Source organism: Scyliorhinus canicula, chromosome 5, assembly GCF_902713615.1.
Source record: "Scyliorhinus canicula chromosome 5, sScyCan1.1, whole genome shotgun sequence".
In the NCBI taxonomy this organism is placed as follows: Eukaryota; Metazoa; Chordata; class Chondrichthyes; order Carcharhiniformes; family Scyliorhinidae; genus Scyliorhinus; species Scyliorhinus canicula.
In genome coordinates, this window is record NC_052150.1 from 226,791,383 (window position 1) to 226,811,937 (window position 20,555).

General features: G+C 49.8%; 1 protein-coding gene across 1 annotated transcript in view; it reads left to right on the forward strand.

Annotated features, from left to right (window-relative positions):
* The first annotated feature begins 407 nt into the window (after positions 1 to 407).
* The window catches only part of LOC119965712 (mucin-2-like), a 79,313-nt gene continuing 59,165 nt past the window's right edge, over positions 408 to 20,555 (forward strand). Inside the window, exons 1-3 of the mRNA XM_038796473.1 lie at positions 408 to 448; positions 10,141 to 10,173; positions 14,652 to 15,257. Of these exons, the coding sequence (XP_038652401.1) occupies positions 424 to 448; positions 10,141 to 10,173; positions 14,652 to 15,257 (664 nt within the window). The 5' untranslated portion in view covers positions 408 to 423. The remainder of the gene's footprint in view (positions 449 to 10,140; positions 10,174 to 14,651; positions 15,258 to 20,555) is intronic.

Here is a 20,555-nt window from a genome sequence, read left to right on the forward strand (position 1 = left end):
GCCCTTCAGCAACTGAAAATAGTTTCCATTCTATCTGAACCAGACCTGATTTTATACATCTCTAACAAATCTCCCCTTTCTGTCAGCTTTGCTCAAAGGCTCAGCCAGCAGAAAATAGCATAATACATAACATGATCATTGGTAGTTGCTTCACTGAATAATGGCTCAGGTGCCAAGTCACTTGGGCCACTTCTTGATTTCTAACAACTAATTTCTTGCACTGTAAACCATTCATCTCTACCTCTGGGCGGAGGAGCTTCCACAGAAATCTAAGCTTGTAATCTGAGTGACACTCTATTTGACTCCAGGTAAATTGACACCCTCTTTGCATATCAAAAACCTATTGTTGGGAGGTGACCTCTCCAATAAATACCCAGGGGACGTTCAGCTAGAGCAGAGACCAGCACTGAAAGCACATTGAGGATGGGAGCTCTGCGCTTGTGTTTAGGTGAGTCGCTTCTCAGTCTTCCTCTCATAGTTGCACTTTTCTAATTATTGAGTGTCTGTGTCCCACTTTAGTCAGAGAATGGTGAGAATGTGGAACCTGCTCCCTCAGAAAGTAGTTGAGATGAACAGTTAGAAGTATTTAGTCTGGATAAGCATTTTTGGAAGACGGGAGTAGAGTGTTACGCTGTTAGGGTTGAATGAGGTAAGGTGGGGTAAAGTTCAAGTTGAGCATAAGTTTTCACACAGATTGGTTGGGCAGGATAGCTTATTTTTGTGCTGTCTAATCTATGTAGTTTTCTGTTCCATCTAGTGTCAGTGACACAAAATAACAAACTAGCCAACAACATGGGGGTAGAGACGATTCGGGATATGTCCAAATTTGAACAGCTCTGGGAGGCAGGAAGACTGAACAAAGTTAATCCACACAAATGCCAGGAGTTGAAAAGAACATGATGTTCACCTGAGGAAGGAGCTGCGCTCCGAAAGCTCGTGTTTGAAACAAACCTGTTGGACTTTAACCTGGTGTTGTAAAACCTCTTACTTGAGAAGAACAGGTCTGGATGTCTGTGCTGGAAGAGAGATCGTGATATAATGGGAACTCTTCCGTTTAGGAATATAGGCTAGTGTGCAGGTTAAAATTATAAATTGTTTTGAAGAGACAGAATGGGGAAAAATTGGAGGGGAATGGCAAAGTATATTGAAAGTGGCCAAACAGAAATGGGCCGGTTAAGAGAGCGCGTGTGTTCGCGCACCTGAGGGGACTGCAGGCGGATGTGGCGATGCTGCAGGAGACACACCTTAGGGTAGTGGACCAGGTTAGATTGAGGAAAGGCTGGGTCAGTCAGGTCTTCCATTCGGGGCTGGATACAAAGACTAGAGGGGTTGCGATCTTGATTAAATAGCGGGTGATATCTGAGGTGGGTAGAATAGTTTCGGATGTGGGGGGTCGATATATTATGGTTAGTGGTAAAAGGGAGGGGATGAAGGTAGTGCCGGTTAATGTATATGCACCAAATTGGGATGACGTGGAATTTATAAAGAGGATGCTGGGGAAGATACCGGACCTGGACTCGCGCAAGCTGGTCATGGGAGGGGACTTTAATACAGTTACTGACCCTGGTCTGGATCGGTCATGCGCGAGAACGGGCAGGGTGCCAGCAATGGCAAAGGAACTGAAAGGGTTCATGGCCCTCCTCCTCTAACCTAATAATAAGACCCATTGGGGTGAGCAGGTGAGTGCCTTATTACATTATTATTTTTATTTTTCTTATTTGTTAAACAGAACTAGGTTGAAAAAGACTATAGCAGTGGTATCCAAGTTTGTTTTTTTTTTAAACTGAAATTTATACAAAGTAATAAATTAATTAACTAATCAGAGATGGCTGGGCAGGTGATGTGCTGTAGCTGTATGATGTGGGAGCTGGCTGTTCCCCTTGTGAATGGCAATGACCACATCTGCAGCAAGTGTTGGTTGCTGGAAGAACTCCGGCTCAGAGTTGATGATCTGGAATCTGAGCTTCAAACACTGCGGCACATCCGGGAGGGGGAGAGTTACCTGGACACTTTGTTTCAGGAGGCAGTCACACCTGGGAGATTAAGTAATTCACATTCAGTAAGTGATCAGGGACTTCAGAGTGTGACTGTTAGTGAGGCAGGCAGGGGGAACCTGAGTTCAGGAGTGCAGGAGCCTCAGCCCTTGACCTTGTCCAACAGGTATGAGACTCTTGCTCCCTGTATGGATGAGGAAAAGGGCTCTGGACAGGATGAGCCAGCTGACCACGGTACCATGGTGCAGAAGGCCATTCAAGAGGGGGGAGTAAAAAGACAAGTAGTTGTTATAGGGGATTCTATAATTAGGGGGACAGATAGTATCCTATGCAAGCCGGATCGGGAGTCTCGCATGGTGTGTTGCCTGCCCGGTGCCAGGGTGCGGGACATCTCTGACCGGCTTGAAAGGATATTGGAGCGGGAGGGGGAGGATCCAGTTGTTGTGGTCCACGTTGGGACTAACAACATAGGTAAAGCTAGGGTGGAGGACCTGTTCGGGGACTATCAAGCACTAGGAAGAAAATTGAAATACAGGTCCTCAAGGGTCATAATCTCCGGATTACTGCCCGAGCCACGTGCCAATTGACATAGGGACAAGAAAATTAGGGAAGTAAACACGTGGCTAAGGGATTGGTGTGGGAAAGAGGGATTCCACTTCATGGGACATTGGCATCAGTTTTGGAACCGGGGGGATCTGTACCGTTGGGACGGTCTCCACCTGAACCGATCTGGAACCAGTGTTCTAGCGAAGAGGATAAATAGGGTGGTCAGTAGGACTTTAAACTTCTGAGTTGGGGGGAAGGGAAAGTGAAAGCGACAGGGAGCATGGAGTTAAATGGCAAGATACGCAGGAGGATAACATGTAGGCAGGTGGATTTAAGCTTGATGCAGACTAGGAATTCAACAAAAAGGAAGGATAACTTTGGACATCTTAGGACTTCCAATATCTGTAATGATAAGAAAGTTAGCATTAAGGCACTTTACCTGAATGCTCGTAGCATTTGTAACAAAGTAGACAAACTAATGGCACAGATCATCGTGAATGATTATGATGTGGTAGGCATCACAGAGACATGGCTGCAGGGGGTTCAGGACTGGCAGTTAAACATCCAAGGATATACAACCTATCGAAAAGACAGGGAGGTGGGCCGAGGGGGTGGGGTTGCCTTGTTAGTTAAGAACAAAATTAAATCTATAGCACTAAACGACATAGGGTCGGATGATGTGGAGTCTGTGTGGGTAGAATTGAGGAACCACAAAGGCAAAAAAACTATAATGGGAGTTATGTACAGACCTCCTAACAGTGGTCAGGACCAGGGGCGCAACATGTACCGGGAAATAGAAAGGGCATGTCAGAAAGGCACGGTCACGGTGATCATGGGGGACTTCAATATGCAGGTGGATTGGGTAAATAACGTTGCCAGTGGATCCAAAGAAAAGAATTCATGGAATGCTTACAAGATGGCTTTTTGGAACAGCTTGTCATGGAGCCCACAAGGGAGCAGGCTATTCTGGACCTAGTGCTATGTAATGAACCAGACTTTATAAAAGATCTTAAAGTAAGGGAACACTTAGGAAGCAGCGATCATAATATGGTTGAGTTCAGTCTGCAGTTTGAAAGAGAGAAGGCAAAATCGGATGTAATGGTGTTACAGTTAAATAAAGGTAATTACGAGGGCATGAGAGAGGAACTGGCGAAAATCGACTGGAAGCAGACCCTAGTGGGGAAGACAGTAGAGCAAAACTGGCAGGAGTTTGTATGCATAATTGAGGACACTGTACAGAGGTTCATCCCCAAGAAAAGAAAGATTATCCGGGGAGGGATTAGACAGCCATGGCTGACAAAGGAGGTCAGGAAATGTATCAAAGAAAAAGAGAGATCCTATAAAGTGGCCAAAAGCACTGGGAAATCAGAAGATTGGGAAGGCTACAAAAACAAACAGAGGTTAACAAAGAGACAAATAAGGAAGGAGAGGATCAAATATGAAGGCAGGCTAGCCAGTAATATAAGAAATGATAGTAAAAGTTTCTTTCAATACATAAGAAACAAACGACAGGCCAAAGTAGACATTGGGCCAATTCAAACTGATTCCGGAAGGCTAGTGATGGGAGACGAGGAAATGGCTGGAGAACTTAATAAGTACTTTGCGTCTGTCTTCACAGTGGAAGACATGAGTAATATCCCAAAAATTATAGAGGGTCAGGGGGCTGAGTTGAGTATGGTTGCCATTACAAAAGAGATGGTGCTAAAAAAGCTAAAAGGTCTTAAAATTGACAAATCTCCTGGCCCCGATGGGCTACACCCTAGAGTTCTGAGAGAGGTGGCTGAAGAAATAGCGGAAGCGTTGGTTGAGATCTTTCAAAAATCACTGGAGTCAGGGAAAGTCCCGGACGATTGGAAGATCGCTGTTGTAACCCCCTTGTTCAAGAAAGGATCAAGACAAAAGATGGAAAATTATAGGCCAATTAGCCTAACCTCGGTCGTTGGTAAAATTCTAGAATCGATCGTTAAGGATGAGATTTCTAAATTCTTGGAAGAGCAGGGTCGGATTAGAACAAGTCAACATGGATTTAGTAAGGGGAGGTCGTGCCTGACGAACCTGTTAGAATTCTTTGAGGAGGTGACAAGTAGGTTAGACCAGGGAAACCCAGTGGATGTGGTCTATCTGGATTTCCAAAAGGCCTTTGATAAGGTGCCACACAGGAGGCTGCTGAGTAAGGTGAGGGCCCATGGTGTTCGAGGTGAGCTACTGGCATGGGTTGAGGATTGGCTGTCTGACAGAAGGCAGAGAGTTGGGATAAAAGGTTCTTTTTCGGAATGGCAGCCGGTGACCAGCGGTGTCCCACAGGGTTCAGTGTTGGGGCCGCAGCTGTTCACCATATATATTAATGATCTGGATGAAGGGACTGGGGGCATTCTAGCAAAGTTTGCCGATGATACGAAGTTAGGTGGTCAGGCAGGTAGTGCTGAGGAAGTGGGGAGGCTGCAGAAGGATCTAGACAGTTTGGGAGAGTGGTGCAGGAAATGGCTGATGCAATTCAACGTGAGAAAATGTGAGGTCTTGCACTTTGGAAAAAAGAATCCAAGCATAGACTACTTTCTAAACGGTGAGAAAATTCATAATGCCAAAGTACAAAGGGATCTGGGAGTGCTAGTCGAGGATTCCCTAAAGGTAAACATGCAGGTTGAATCTGTGATTAAGAAAGCGAATGCAATGTTGTCATTTATCTCAAGAGGGTTGGAATATAAAAGCAGCGATGTGCTACTGAGCCTTTATAAGGCTCTGGTTAGGCCCCATTTGGAGTACTGTGTCCAGTTTTGGGCCCCACATCTCAGGAAGGACATACTGGCACTGGAGCGTGTCCAGCGGAGATTCACACGGATGATCCCTGGAATGGCGGGTCTAACATATGATGAACGGCTGAGGATCCTGGGATTGTATTCATTGGAGTTTAGAAGGTTAAGGGGAGATCTAATAGAAACTTACAAGATAATACATGGCTTAGAAAGGATGGACGCAAAGAAACTGTTTCCGTTAGGCGAGGAGACGAGGACCCGTGGGCACAGCCTTAGAATTAGAGGGGGTAAATTCAGAACAGAAATGCGGAGACATTTCTTCAGCCAGAGAGTGGTGGGCCTGTGGAATTCATTGCCGCGGAGTGCAGTGGAGGCCGGGACGCTAAATGGCTTCAAGGCAGAGATAGATAAATTCTTAATGTCGCGAGGAATTAAGGGCTACGGGGAGAATGCTGGTAGGTGGAGTTGAAATGCCCATCAGCCATGATTGAATGGCGGAGTGGACTCGATGGGCCGAATGGCCTTACTTCCACTCCTATGTCTTATGGTCTTATGGTCTTATGGAGCAGAATGGGGGGGGGGGGGGGGAGAGAGGGGTGGGGGGTGGATCGACGGGGTTGGGAACTTAGTTGGGGACTCGGCCGGGTTGGGTAAGGCGTTTCGGGAATTTTACAGCAGGTTGTACAGGTCGGAGCCCCCTGCGGGGCCGGAGGGGATGAGGCACTTCCTGGGCAGGCTGACTTTCCCAAAGGTGGACGGGGAGCTGGTAGAAGGGCTGGGGCCCCCAATCGGGCTGGAGGAGATAATGGCGGGCTTGAAGGCCATGCAGTCGGGCCAGGGACCGGGACCGGACGGGTATCCAGCAGAGTTCTATAAAAGGTTCTCCGGGATATTGGGACCGGTGCTGATGAAAGTGTTTAACGAGGCAAGGGAAAGGGGGTCCTGCCCCAGACGATGTCACAGGCCACGATTTCGCTTATCCTGAAGCGGGACAAGAACCCGGAGCAATGTGGGTCCTACAGGCCGATTTCCCTGTTGAACGTAGATGCCAAACTGTTGGCCAAAATTCTGTCCTCCAGGTTTGAGGATTGTGTGTCGGACGTTATTGTGGAGGATCAGGCAGGGTTCATTAAGGGCAGGCAGCTGGTGGCCAATGTAAGAAGGCTGTTAAACATGATCATGATGCCCCCGGAGAGGAGGGAGGTGGAAGTAGTGGTCATGATGGATGCGGAGAAAGCTTTTGACCGGGTTAAGTGGGATTATTTATGGGACGTTCTGGAGCGGTTCGGATTCGGGAGGGGCTTTATTGACTGGGTTAGGTTGCTGAACCGGGCTCCGGTCGCAAGTGTCCGGACAAACAGGACAACTTTGGGCTATTTTAGACTGCAACGGGGGACGAGACAGGGATGCTCCCTCTCTCCACTGCTGTTTGCGCCGGCTATAGAGCCGCTGGCAATTGCTCTGAGGGCCTCAAGGGGCTGGAAGGGGCTGATCCGGGAGGGGGGACGGGGTGGAGCACAGAGTTTCGCTGTACGCGGACGACCTGCTTTTGTACGTTTCAGATACAATTGAGAGGATGGAAGAAATTATGGGAATTTTAGGGGAATTCGGCCGGTTTTCGGGGTATAAGCTTAATATGGGGAAGAGCGAGATGTTTGTGGCCCAGGCGAGGGGTCAGGAGAGGTGACTGGGGGAAAGGCCATTTTGATTGGTAGGGGACAGTGTCAGGTACTTGGGTATCCAAGTGGCGCAGGATTGGGACCAGCTACAGAAATTGGACTTGGCCCGGTTGGTGGATCAGGCAAAGGAGGATTTACGGAGATGGGATGCGCTCCCGTTGTCTCTGGCGGGCAGAGTTCAAACGGTGAAAATGACGGCCCTCCCGAGATTCCTATTTGTTTTCCAATGTCTCCCCATCTTCATCCCGCGGTCCGTTTTTAAGCGGGTGAATAAAGTTATAGCGGGCTTTGTATGGAGGGCGAGTGAGGAGGGTAATGCTTGAGCGGAGTCGGGGGGAGGGCGGGCTGGCGTTGCCGAACTTCAGCAATTATTACCGGGCGGCTAATATAGACATGGTTAGGGAGTGGCTGGTGGGGGGTGGGGGTCGGCATGAGTGTGTATGGAGGCGGCTTCTTGCAGGGGCACAAGTCTGGGGGCGCTGGTAACTGCGCCTCTGCCGTTCCCGCTGGCGTGGTACTCCACCAGCCCCATGGTGGTGGCGGCCTTGAGAGTCTGGGGGCAATGGAGGAGACATGTGGGAGCATCGCTCTGGTCCTCAATCTGCGATGATCACCGGTTTGTCCTGGGGAGGATGGACAGGGGGTTCCTAATTTGGCGCAGAGTGGGGATTGAGAGGATGGGGTCTTGTTTATAGAGGGGAGCTTTCTGAGTATGAGGGCGCTGGAGGGGAAGTTTGCATTGGTGGGGGGAAACGAATTTCGATATCTGCAGGTGCGGGACTTTCTGCGGAGGCAGGTACCAACCTTCCCACTCCTACCGCAAAGGGGGATTCAGGATAGGGTGGTTTCTAGAGGATGGATAGGAGAGGGGAGTGTCTCGGACATATATAAAGAGCTTATGCGATCAGAGGAAACGCAGACCGAGGAGCTGAGGCAAAAGTGGGAGGAGGAGCTGGGGGAGAGATAGAGGAGGGCCTTTGGGCGGACGCGCTGTTGCTCGTTCTGGGTGAATATGCTGAACACTCAATTTAGCTCTGTTTCGTTACTTAGCTCTGGAGTCGCCAGGTATCGTTAAGATATCGCCACAAGTTTCAAGGCCAAGTTCAAAGCAATAAAACCATACACCAATTAGTAAGTTCAAACAAATGAGTTTATTATAATACAATTATAATCTACCCATGCACACGCTAAGGTGACTAAACTATTCCTACCACTAAATAAACCAATACTTATCTTAAAGGGAACTGCCGGATCAGGGGACAAGGCCTCTTGCTCTGCTCTGGTCCGCAGACTTCAGGTTGGTACGGGTTAAAAAGGGGTCAGGAGTGTCTATCTCTGGTAGCGATCGTTGTGAGACATTTACTTGCTGGCGGCTGCTGTCCCAAACCTCTCCTCTCTCTCGGTCAAGGTCTTCTTCGATAAAAGGCTGGCCGAGATGCTGGTCCAGAGAGGAGGGCTGGTCAAGAAGAACGAACTAAGTGTGGGACCTGTCTTTTATAGGTCCTAGGGCTTCACGCCCTTTTGGGCGGTCCATCTACCTGCTGGGAATCGATTGGGTCTCTTCCCAATCGATTTGTTTGAATCCCCCCAATACTGAGGCTGTCTCTCGGCTACTGGGTGGGCCTTCAGGTGCTTTGTTTTCAGACCCCGCTGGTGCCGGGGTGTCTGGTTTCCCATACACTGTTGCAATCACTTCCCTATTTGTGTCCATTGTCCCTGGGATCGTTCCATTACTATGTTAACTACCCCGAATTGCCCCATTAGTATGCGGAATGTTCGTTTCGGTGCTGTCTGCTCTCTTAGCAGACAGAATATACATTGGCTCGGTGCAGCCTGCTTGTGCTGCAAACTTTGTCCATTTTAACCTGCAAGCTTTGCGTTCCTCCATTTTGTATTGAGGGAATGGCCAACTTCGGTGGCTACAGTGCTGAGTGGCGTCAACGCGACCACATGTGCCAGGCTCAGCCTGATTCAATTCAAAGTCGTTCACCGGGCCCACGTGACAGTGGCCCGGATCAGCAGATTCTTTGGGAGGACCAGCAAACCCATGTCCACATGTTCTGGGCATGTCCAGAGCTGAGGGGTTTTGGCAGCTGTTTGCTGACGTCATGTCCACGGTGTTAAAAACAAGGGTGGCATTGAGTTCAGAGGTGGCGATTTTCGGGGTGTCGGATGATCCGGGAATCCAGGAGGAGAAAGAGGCAGACGTTCTGGGCTTTGCTTCCCTGGTAGCCCGGAGACGGCTATTGCTGGCATGGAGGGACTCAAAGCCCCCGAAATCGGAGACCTGGCTTTTGGAAATGGCTGGCTCTCTCTGCCTGGAGAAAATTTAGTTCGCCATGAGAAGGTCTCTGTTAGGGTTCGCCCGGAGGTGGCAACCATGCATCGACTTTTTCGCAGAGAATTAATCGTCAGCAGAAGTGGGGGGTGGGGGGGGGGGGGGGTAGGTTAGCGTAGCGTAGGGGGCTAAGTAATGGTGGGACTAGTGGGGAGGGAGGCGGCATTTGCACTACGTTTATATTCTAATGTACATTTTTGTGTTGCTGCCGTTAAAATGCCAAAAAAAACCTCAATAAAATGTTTATTTAAAAAAAAAAGAAAGTAGCCAAACAGTAACTCAGAGAGGAAGGATTAACATTGTCTTATAAAACCCTAGAATGCAGGATTCTCTGTCGGCAGGAAGTCCCGCGCCGCCAGACGCGCACCCACGGCACAAGGTGGCCAACGATGGGAAACCCCTGTGGTGGTATGATTTGCATTGCTGTCTGCCATTGGTGCAGAACACCGGCTTACCATTGGCCCTGGTCGGTCATGTGCCTCTCGACCGATTGGTTGAGACCAGTCATGTGACGGCTCCCCGATTGGTCGAGAGGCTGAGTTAACCCCGCCTCCAGAGCGAGGTATAAATACCCAGAACGCCCGGCGGTCGTCCATTTACTGCAGTCGACCGCAGGGCTAACATCTAGCTTATTAAAGCCTAACTTTTGTACAGCAACTCGTCTCGCGTTCAATTGATGGTTCATCAACCCCATTGGCCGGCTGCGGGAAGGTAGAATCCCGCTGCCGGTGAGGGCACGCCGCACAGGGAATCGAGGGTGGCCGGACGGACAAACCCGCTGAACAAACTTTTTGCCTGTTGACACTAATTCTCATTTCCATTTATTCCAGGGGCTCTGGTCCTGATGCTTCTGGGGCAGCTGGGTAAGTTGCTGTGATCCTCAATCACAAGAGTTCATCGCTTAGCACAGATAGAATCCAATTCTGCCCACTCCACTAAACACACGTCTGGGGCCTGCGGACTGGGCACAGAGTCAGAGAGAGAGAGAGAGAATAGAAAGAACTTGCATTTAAATCCACCCATTTCTGACCAAATGAGTTTTAAGCCAGTTAAGTGTTTTTTTGAAGTTTTGTCACTATTGTAATGCAGGAAACATGCAATCCATTTCCACACGGCTAGTTCCCACAAATAGCAGTGGGACAATGACAAGATAATCTATTTTATTGTTGGCAGTTGAGGAATAAATATTGGCCAGGGCACTTGGCAGACCTGCCCTGTTAGTCTTCGGAATGGTGCCATGGGATCTTTTACTTGCACCTGTGAGATCATGACATGACAAGTGACCCCTGTTTGGAGTATTGCGTACAGTTCTGGTCGCCTCATTATAGGAAGGACGTGGAAGCTTTGGAACGGGTGCAGAGGAGATTTACCAGGATGTTGCCTGGTATGGAGGGAAAATCTTATGAGGAAAGGCTGATGGACTTCAGGTTGTTTTCGTTAGAGAGAAGAAGGTTAAGAGGTTACTTAATAGAGGCATACAAAATGATCAGAGGGTTAGATAGGGTGGACAGCGAGAGCCTTCTCCCGCGGATGGAGGTGGCTAGCACGAGGGGACATAGCCTTAAATTGAGGGGTAATAGATATAGGACAGAGGTCAGAGGTGGGTTTTTTACGCAAAGAGTGGTGAGGCCGTGGAATGCCCTACCTGCAACAGTAGTGAACTCGCCAACATTGAGGGCATTTAAAAGTTTATTGGATAAGCATATGGATGATAAGGGCATAGTGTAGGTTAGATGGCCTTTAGTTTTTTCCATGTCGGTGCAACATCGAGGGCCGAAGGGCCTGTACTGCGCTGTATCGTTCTATGTTCTATGTTCTAAGATGTTTTAATTTTTTTAAACCTCTATTAAATGTACATCCTGAGTTTATTGTGAAAAATGTGAAACTCATGGATTATGAACATATGTAAATGTCACCATAGCCCCAGAGGACGGTAGGCTCCTTTCCCCTTTGAGGGGGGGGGGGAGAACTGACTGGTGGTGGTTTAACCTGAGGGTCGCCTCAGGCGAGGGGCAGGATTAAGAAGGTGGGGCCTTCCTGAATGACTTCAGTCGGTACGGGAATTGAACCCAGGCTGTTGGTGTCCCTCCGCATCGCGAAGCAGCTGTCCAGCTAACTGAGCTGGATGTGGAAGAGGAGGAGCGGCACAGTGGCACAGTGGTTGGCACTGCTGCCTCACACGCCAAGGACCGGGGTTTAATTCTGGCCTTGGGTCACTGTCTGGGCGGAGTCTGCACACTCTCCCCATGTCTGAGTCGGTTTTCTCCCAGTGTGAAGGTTAGGTGGATTGGTCATAGAACATAGAACATTCCAGCGCAGAACAGGCCCTTCGGCCCTCGATGTTGCGCCGACCTGTGAAACCCCTCTAAAGCCCATCCACACTATTCCCTTATCATCCATATGTCTATCCAATGACCATTTAAATGCCCTTAGTGTTGGCAAGTCTGTTACTGTTATAGGCAGGGCATTCCATGCCCTTATTACTCTCTGAGTAACGTCATGGTGAGGTCTGGTCATGAGCAAACCGTTAGCAAACGGCTGCCAAAATCCCCTCAGCTCTGGACCTGCCCAGAACATGTGGACATGGTTCGCTGGTCCTCCCGCACATTTTGCGCACCTATCCTCCATGACCCTGCAGTCATGAGTAAAGTCTGGTCGTGATCAATTGCCCCTTGGTGTCAAAGTGTAGATTAGGTGGGGTCATGGGGCTAGGGTAGGAGCATGGGCCTAGGTAGGCTGCTCTCTTAAAGGGGTTCGGTGCAGACTCGTTGGGCCGAATGGCCTCCTTCTGCACTGTGGGGAGACATAATTCTGACAGAAAATGCCAGGGGAAATGAGTACAATTTAATTCAGTGAGATGTTATGATCTGCATCGTCAGAATAAGGGGCGGGTTTCTCCGCGAACCAGGCGGGGCGGGGCCACTCCGGCGTCAGGCCGCCCTAAAGGTGTGGAATCCTCCGCACCTTCGGGGGCTAGGCCGGCGCGGAAGGGCCTCCGCCGGCCTGCGCGTGTTAGCGGATGCACGGGAGTGCCAGCGTGTGCTGGTGTCATCCCAGCGGCCGCATTTGGAGTATTGTGTGCAGGTTCTGGTCGCCACATTATAGGAAGGATGTGGAAGCTTTGGAAAGGGTGCGAAGAAGATTTACCAGGATGCTGCCTGGTATGGAGGGAAGATCTTATGAGGAAAGGCTGAGGGACTTAAGGCTGTTTTTGTCAGAGAGAAGGTTAAGAGGTGACTTAATTGAGGCATACAAGATGATCAGAGGATTAGATAGGGTGGACATTGAGAGCCCTTTTCCTTGGATGGTGATGTCTAGCACGAGTGGACATAGCTTCAAATTGAGGGGAGATAGATATAGGACAGATGTCAGAGGTAGGTCTTTACTCAGAGAGTAGTAAGGGCGTGGAATGCCCTGCCTGCAACAGTAGTGGACTCGCCAACACTAAACTCATTCAAATGGTCATTGGATAGGCAGATGAACGATAAGGGAATAGTGTAGATGGGCTTTAGAGGGGTTTCACAGGTCAGCGCAACATCGAGGGCCGAAGGGCCTGTACTGAAATGAAATGAAATGAAAATCGCTTATTGTCACGAGCAGGCTTCAATGAAGTTACTGTGAAAAGCCCCTAGTCGCCACATTCCGGCGCCTGTCCGGGGAGGCTGGTGAGGTACTGCGCTGTAATGTTCTATGTTCAGCGTTGTGGTGGTATGATTTGCATAGCTGTCTGCCATTGGTGCAGAACACCGGCTTACCATTGGCCCTGGTCGGTCATGTGCCTCTCGACCAATTGGTTGAGACCAGTCATGTGACGGCTCTCCGATTGGTCGAGAGGCTGAGTTAACCACGCCTCCATACCGAGGTATAAATAGTCAGAACGCCCGGCGGGCATCCATTTACTGCAGTCGACCGCAGGGCTAACTTCTAGCTGATTAAAGTCTAACTTTTGTACAGCAACTCGTCTCGCCTTCGATTGATGGCTCATCAAGCGCATGCGCAGGGGGGTTCTTCTCCACACTGGCCATGGCGGAGGTTGACAGTGGCCAAAACGGAGGGAAAGACTGCCCCCACGGCACAGGCCCACCCACGGATTGGTGGGCCCCGATCACGGGGCAGGCCACCATGGGGCACCCCCCCCGGGGCCAGTTTGCCCCCAAGGGCTCTGCAGGCCGCACGTGGAACCAAGTCCCGGCGGTAAGGACCTGTTGTGATTTACGCTGGCGGGACCCGCCAATAACGGGCGGCCACTCGACCCATCGCGGGCCGGAGAATTGCCGGGGGGGGGGGGCAACTGCCAGCGGCCGGCAACCAGCTCGCCGCGAGTCCCGCCCACACCAAAACCCCGGCGCCGGAGAATTCGGCAGCCGGCGGGGACGTGTTTCACGTCCCCCACCCCCCGTCCCCGTCCCCGGCAATCCTCTGACCCAGCGGAGGGGTCGGAGAATCCCGACCATGATCTTTCTTCGTGTCACAAGTAGGCTTACATTAACCCTGCAGTGAAGTTACTGTGAAAAGCCCCTAGTCGCCACATTCCGGCGCCTGTTCGGGTACACAGAGGGAGAATTCAGAATGTCCAATTCACCAAATAAGCACGTCTTTTGGGACTTGTGGAAGGAAACCCACACAGACATTGGGAGAACGTGCAGACTCCACACAGAAGTGACCCAAGCCGGGAATGGAACCCGGGTTCCTGGTGTGGTGAAGCAACAGTGCTAACCACTGTGCTACTGTGCCGCCCTAACAGGGGAATAGCTCTTTGGGAGTCACATGATGCTATCCTATAGTGCTGATTGATTCTATGGGTGGAATGTTACAGCCTTGTTGTTGCAGGCCAAGGCAGTAAAATGCAGTGGGCCATTCAAACGGCCATTAAGTTTGGCAGGACAGTTACTGTAAACCTTGATCTGCAAGCTCTCCATTGTTTGAACCAAGAAAATTACAGCACAGGAACAGGCCATTCGGCCCTCCAAGTCTGCGCTGACCATGCTGTCTGTCTCAACTAAATCCCCCTCCCCTTCCGGGGTCCGTATCCCTCTATTCCCATCCTATTCATGTATTTGTCAAGACGCCCCTTAAAAGTCACTATCATGTCTGCTTATTGCTATTGGGCATTTTTTATCAGGGAGATCATTGAGGCATTGGGATTATGGGAATGTTATGCTAAGGAATCTGATTGGTGTAGGATGTGAGGGAAGGTGCAGCTGAGGCGTCGAGGGCTTTTCCTTCACCTGTCAGTCTGGGAATGGGAGGTGATGTGTCAATGGTTAAAGAGTGGGAAATAATGGTGATTTTTTTTTTAATGCCTTACTTCTGTGTTGCTGATATTGAGTTTTTTTTGTAGGCTCCTGTGCACCACTCGAGACGTTTTGCAGTGGCAAAGAAGTTGGAGTATATGAGGATCCAAATGATGTTGCCAGTTTCTACCAATGCTTGGGGAATATAACAATCTACAGTACCTGCCAGAATAACTTGATCTTCGATATAACGCGAATATGGTGTGTCCGTCCATCAACTACCTTACCACCAAGGAGCACAACAGAAGTACTGCAGACTCCAACGGAAACCACCTCACAGGCCCCAGCAGCCACCACGCAGGCCCCAGCAGCCACCACGCAGGCCCCAGCAGCCACCACGCAGGCCCCAGCAGCCACCACGCAGGCCCCAGCAGCCACCACGCAGGCCCCAGCAGCCACCACGCAGGCCCCAGCAGCCACCACGCAGGCCCCAGCAGCCACCACGCAGGCCCCAGCAGCCACCACGCAGGCCCCAGCAGCCACCACGCAGGCCCCAGCAGCTACTACACAGGCCCCAGCAGCCACTACGCAGGCCCCAGCAGCCACTACGCAGGCCCCAGCAGCCACCACGCAGGCCCCAGCAGCCACTACGCAGGCCCCAGCAGCCACTACACAGGCTCCAGCAACCTTGCGCACAACAGTATCTGTCTCAGGTAAGCAATGCAGAGGAAAACAATTGTGCTGTATTTATAATCAGTGTCTTTTAGTAAAAGCATTTCTTTCATTATCTCGTATTACCTGTTGAAGTGCATGAAGGTATCGGTATGGCAGGCTTTTTTAATGCTTTAATAGGATGTGGACTCTTGTTCATGAATAATTACCCTTGAGAAGGTGGTGGTGAGGTAGAATCATCATAGTAAGCTTTTCTTAATATATAATATGGAGCCACATATTAAAGGCTCATTCTGCATTCGTTGAAAAGTACAAGGTCAGAACTAGAGTACTGAAGACGTTACCGCATTAACTGTTGATGAAAAGAGATAAATAAAATAGGTGGATAATAAATCATTCAAGAAAATGTGTGGGATGACTAGACTTTTGTACAAGACATTGGAAGATAATAACAGTTTTTGACTTCCTATGTCGGTGCAACATCGTGGGCCGAAGGGCCTGTACTGCGCTGTATCGTTCTATGTTCTATGTTCTATGAATACCATAGATGGCAGCAAGTGGGATTTGGATTGGATTGGATTTGTTTATTGTCACGTGTACCGAGGTACAGTGCAAAGTATTTCCTGCGAGCAGCTCAACAGATCATTAAGTACATGATGTGGAGATGCCGGCGTTGGACTGGGGTGGGCACAGTAAGAAGTCTAACAACACCAGGTTAAAGTCCAACAGGTTTGTTTCAAACACTAGCTTTCGGAGCACTGCTCCTTCCTCAGGTGAATTAAGTACATGGGAAGTAAAGGGAATAAAAGAAAATACATAATAGGGCAACACAAGGTACATAATATAACTACATAAGCACAGGCATCGGGTGAAGCATACAGGGTGTAGTGTTAATGAGGTCAGTCCATAAGAGGGTAATTCAGGAGTCCGGTAACAGTGGGGAAGAAGCTGTTTTTCAGTCTGTTCGTGCGTGTTCTCAGACTTCTGTATCTCCTGCCCGATGGAAGAAGTTGGAAGAGTGACTAAGCCGGGTGGGAGGGGTCTTTGATTATGCTGTATGGAACTAGGAATGTCTGGAACATCATGAACTACCTCAGACAGAAATGATTATGAACAACAAACGATCGTTGCGAACCCCCTGGGCTATAATCTTGTGGCCCAATTTAATTCTCCTGGGGCTTGGATTCAAATCCCACCATATCAGCGAATGGAATTTAAATTACACAATAAATCTGGAAAATAAAACGGCTCTAAGTATGGTGACTGTCATCAATTTTTGTAAACATAAAAGTTGTTGTAAAATGGCCTTTAGGGAAGGAGATCTATCGTCCTTACCTAGTATGGCCTACATGTGACTCCAAACCTAACACAATGCTCAACTCGGGGGGGTAATTAAGGATCGGAAACCAAATGCTGGTGGTCACACCAGCAATGACCACATCCCAAATGAGTTTACATGTCAGAGCATGCACATAGAATGCAATGACGTACGGTATTGTAATCACATTTGTTCTACATAATTGACACAATTAAAATATACAATACGCAGGGCAAATTCGAACAGTCTCATCGTGACGAGGCCATTAAATATCATGAGAAACAAAATATGCGCAATACCACCCCCATCCAACCTAATCCAGCCCAGTACCAAGTCTAACTCCTCCTAATCCCCCCCCCCAGCAAAGAAAACCCATCTGAGCTAACCCCCCCCCCCCGCCAAAACCGACGGTAACCAGCTCCTTAAAAAAGATAATCAACAGCCTCCACCTTGAGTAAACCCATCCAACAATCATCTCATAGTATACTGAATCCACCAGAAAATCCACCAAGTCCCCTAACCAAGCTGAAGCTTTAAACAGCGTCGGGGATACCTCTACCCGAGCAAGACTCGCCTCCAAGCTAGTAGAGAGACGAAGGTCAAAAGATCTGCCTTCTTCTTCCCCTCCTGCAGCTCCAGCAAGTCTGAAACTCCAAAGAAGGCCATCATCGGGCACATCTTCAACTTAACCCCGAGGATTCCTGATACTCTTTCGAAAAAAGAAATCCATAAATCAGTGGCCAGGATTCCCCGACCCCGCGGCCATGATCTGACGCCGGCGTCAAAAGCGGCGGGAGCCACTCCGGCGTCAACGGGCCTCCAGGCCCAGGTATTCACCGCTTCCGAGGGAGCTCGTACGGCGCCTGAGTGGTGTCTGCTGCTCCGGCGCTCGAAGGCCGGCGCGCCACGGCAGGCGCGAGTCCGCGCATGCGCATGGGTTCCCGTCTCCGCGCCGGCCTCTGGGCAATATGGTAGAACCCGCCGATCGGTAGGCCCTGATTGTGGGCTAGGCCGCCGTGGAGGCCACACCCCCGGAGTCGAATACCCCCCCCACCCCCCTCACCAGGACAGCCCCCTGCAGTCAGAGCTCTGAGGTCCCGGCGTGTAGGACCCTATGTAACCTACGCCAGCGGGGCTCGGCCAAACTCGGCGGGCACTCGGCTCGACGAGGTCGCGGAGAATGGCTGGGGGGGGCACTTTCAACGGCCCCTAACCAGCGTGGCGGCGACCCCACGGGCGCCAGAGAAGCGATGCTGGAGAATCAGCGGCCCGGCGTCGGAGTGGTGTGGCTCCTTGGCACAAAGTCTCGCACCTGCAGTTGGCAAAATACATAGAAACATACATAGAAACGAGAAGTAAAGGAGGCCATTCGGCCCTTCAAGCCTGCTCCGCCATTCATTATGACCATGGCTGATCATCAAGTTCAATATCCCACTCATATCCCTTGATTCATAGAATTTACAGTGCAGAAGGAGGCCATTCTGCCCATCGAGTCTGCACTGGCTCTTGGAAAGAGCACCCGACCCAAGCCCACACATCCACCCTATCTCCATTACCAAGTAACCCCACCCAACACGAAGGGCAAATTTGGAAACTAAGGGCAATTTATCACGGCCAATCCACCTAACCTGCACGTCTTTGGACTGTGGGAGGAAACCGGAGCACCCGGAGGAAACCCACGCAGACACGGGGAGAACTCCGCACAGACAGTGACCCAAGACGGAATCGAACTTGGAACCCTGGAGCTGTGAAGCAATTGTGCTATCCACTATGCTACCGTATAGCACCAAGAGCTCTATCTAATTCCTTCTTGAAACTGCTCAACTACTTTCTGTGGTAGCAAATTCCACAGATTCACCACTCTCTGGGTGACGAAATCTGTCCTCGCCTCAATACTAAAAGGTTTACCCCTTTTCCTCAAACCATGGCCCCTATTTCTGAACCCCCCCCCCCCCCCCCACCATCAGGAATTTTCCCACCAGGGATCAGTACTTAAGCTTAAGCTGCTTGATGTGGGAGCTGGCAGATCCCATTGCGAGCTGCAGCGACCACATCTGCAGTAAGTGTTGGCTGCTCGAAGAACTCCGGCTCAGAGTTGATGAGCTGGAGTCTGAGCTTCACACACTGAGGCACATCCGGGAGGGGGAGGCTTACCTGGACACATTGTTTCAGGAGGCAGTCACACCTGTCAGAGTAAATAGTTTAAATCCTGCCAGTGGCCAGGGACAGCAGGGTGTGACTGCAAGTCAGGCAGGTAAAGGGAACCAGCAGTCAGGAACTCAGGAGCCTCAGCCCTTGACCCTGTCCAACAGGTACGAGGCACTTGCTCCCTGTGTGGATGGCGAACAGGGCTGCAGGAAGGATGAGTCAGCTGACCAAGGCACCATGGTTCAGCAGGCCATTCAAGGGGAGGAAGTAAATAGGCAAGTTGTAGTTGTAGGGGATTCTATTATCAGAGGGATAGATAGTATCCTTTGTGAGCAGGATCGAGGGTCCCGCATGGTATGTTGCCTGCCCGGTGCTAGGGTGCGGGACATCTCTGACCGGCTTGAAAGGATATTGGAGAGGGAGGGGGAGGATCCAGTTGTTGTGGTCCATGTCGGTACCAACAACTTAGGCAAGTCTAGGAAAGAGGACCTGTTTAGAGATTATAAAGAGTTAGGATTCAAATTAAAAAACAAGTCCTCAAGGGTCATAATCTCCGGATTACTGCCCGAGCCACGTGCAAATTGGCATAGGGAGGCAAGAATAAGGGAAGTTAACACGTGGCTGAAAGAGTGGTGTGGGAAAGAGGGGTTCCTTTTCATGGGACACTGGCATCAGTTTTGGGACAGGGGGGACCTATACCGTTGGGATGGTCTCCACCTGAACCGAGCTGGGACCAGTGTTCTGGCGAAAAGAGTAAATAGGGTGGTCAATAGGACTTTAAACTAGAGATTGGGGGGGAAGGGAAAGTCAGGGAACCAAGAGGTGAAGGAATCAGTGGGAAGCGTAGCTGCTTAGGATTACAAAAAATCACGAAAAGACAGAGCTCAGGAGAGGTTACGATAGTCCCCATCTCACAAAATATGACACAGTGTATGGAAAGGCTCAGTAAACCAAGGTCCACCACACTAAGAAAACAAAAAGGGACAGTCAATAGGGAATTAAAGGTGCTATATTTAAATGCCCGCAGTGTACGGAACAAGGTAGATGAGCTTGTGGCCCAGATTGTGACTGGCAGGTATGATGTGGTAGGCATCACAGAGACGTGGTTGCAAAAAAACCATAATGGGAGTTATGTACAGGCCTCCTGACAGTGGTCAGGACCAGGGGCACAAAATGCACCACGAAATAGAAAGGGCATGTCAGAAAGGCAAGGTCACAGTGATCATGGGGGACTTCAATATGCAGGTGGACTGGGTAAATAATGTTGCCAGTGGACCCAAAGAAAGGGAATTCATTGAATGTTTACAGGATGGCTTTTTGGAACAGCTTGTGATGGAGCCCACGAGGGAACAGGCTATTCTGGACTTAGTGTTATGTAATGAGCCAGAATTGATAAAAGACCTTAAAGTAAGGGAACACTTAGGAAGCAGTGATCATAATATGGTAGAATTCAGTCTGCAATTTGAAAGAAAGAAGGTAGAATCAGATGTAAAGATTTTACAGTTAAATAAAGGTAATTACAGGCGCATGAGGGAGGAACTGACGAAAATCGACTGGAAGCAGAGCCTAGTGGGAAAGACAGTAGAACAGCAATGGCAGGAGTTTCTGGGAGTAATTGAGGACACAGTGCAGAGGTTCATCCCAAAGAAAAGAAAGGTTATCAGAGGGAGGATTAGGCAGCCATGGCTGACAAAGGAAGTCAGGGAATGCATCAAGGCAAAAGAGAGAGCCTATAATGTGGCAAAGAGTAGTGGGAAGTCAGAAGATTGGGAAGGCTACAAAAACAAACAGAGGATAACAAAGAGAGAAATAAGGAAGGAGAGGATCAAATATGAAGGTAGGCTAGCCAGTAACATTAGGAATGATAGTAAAA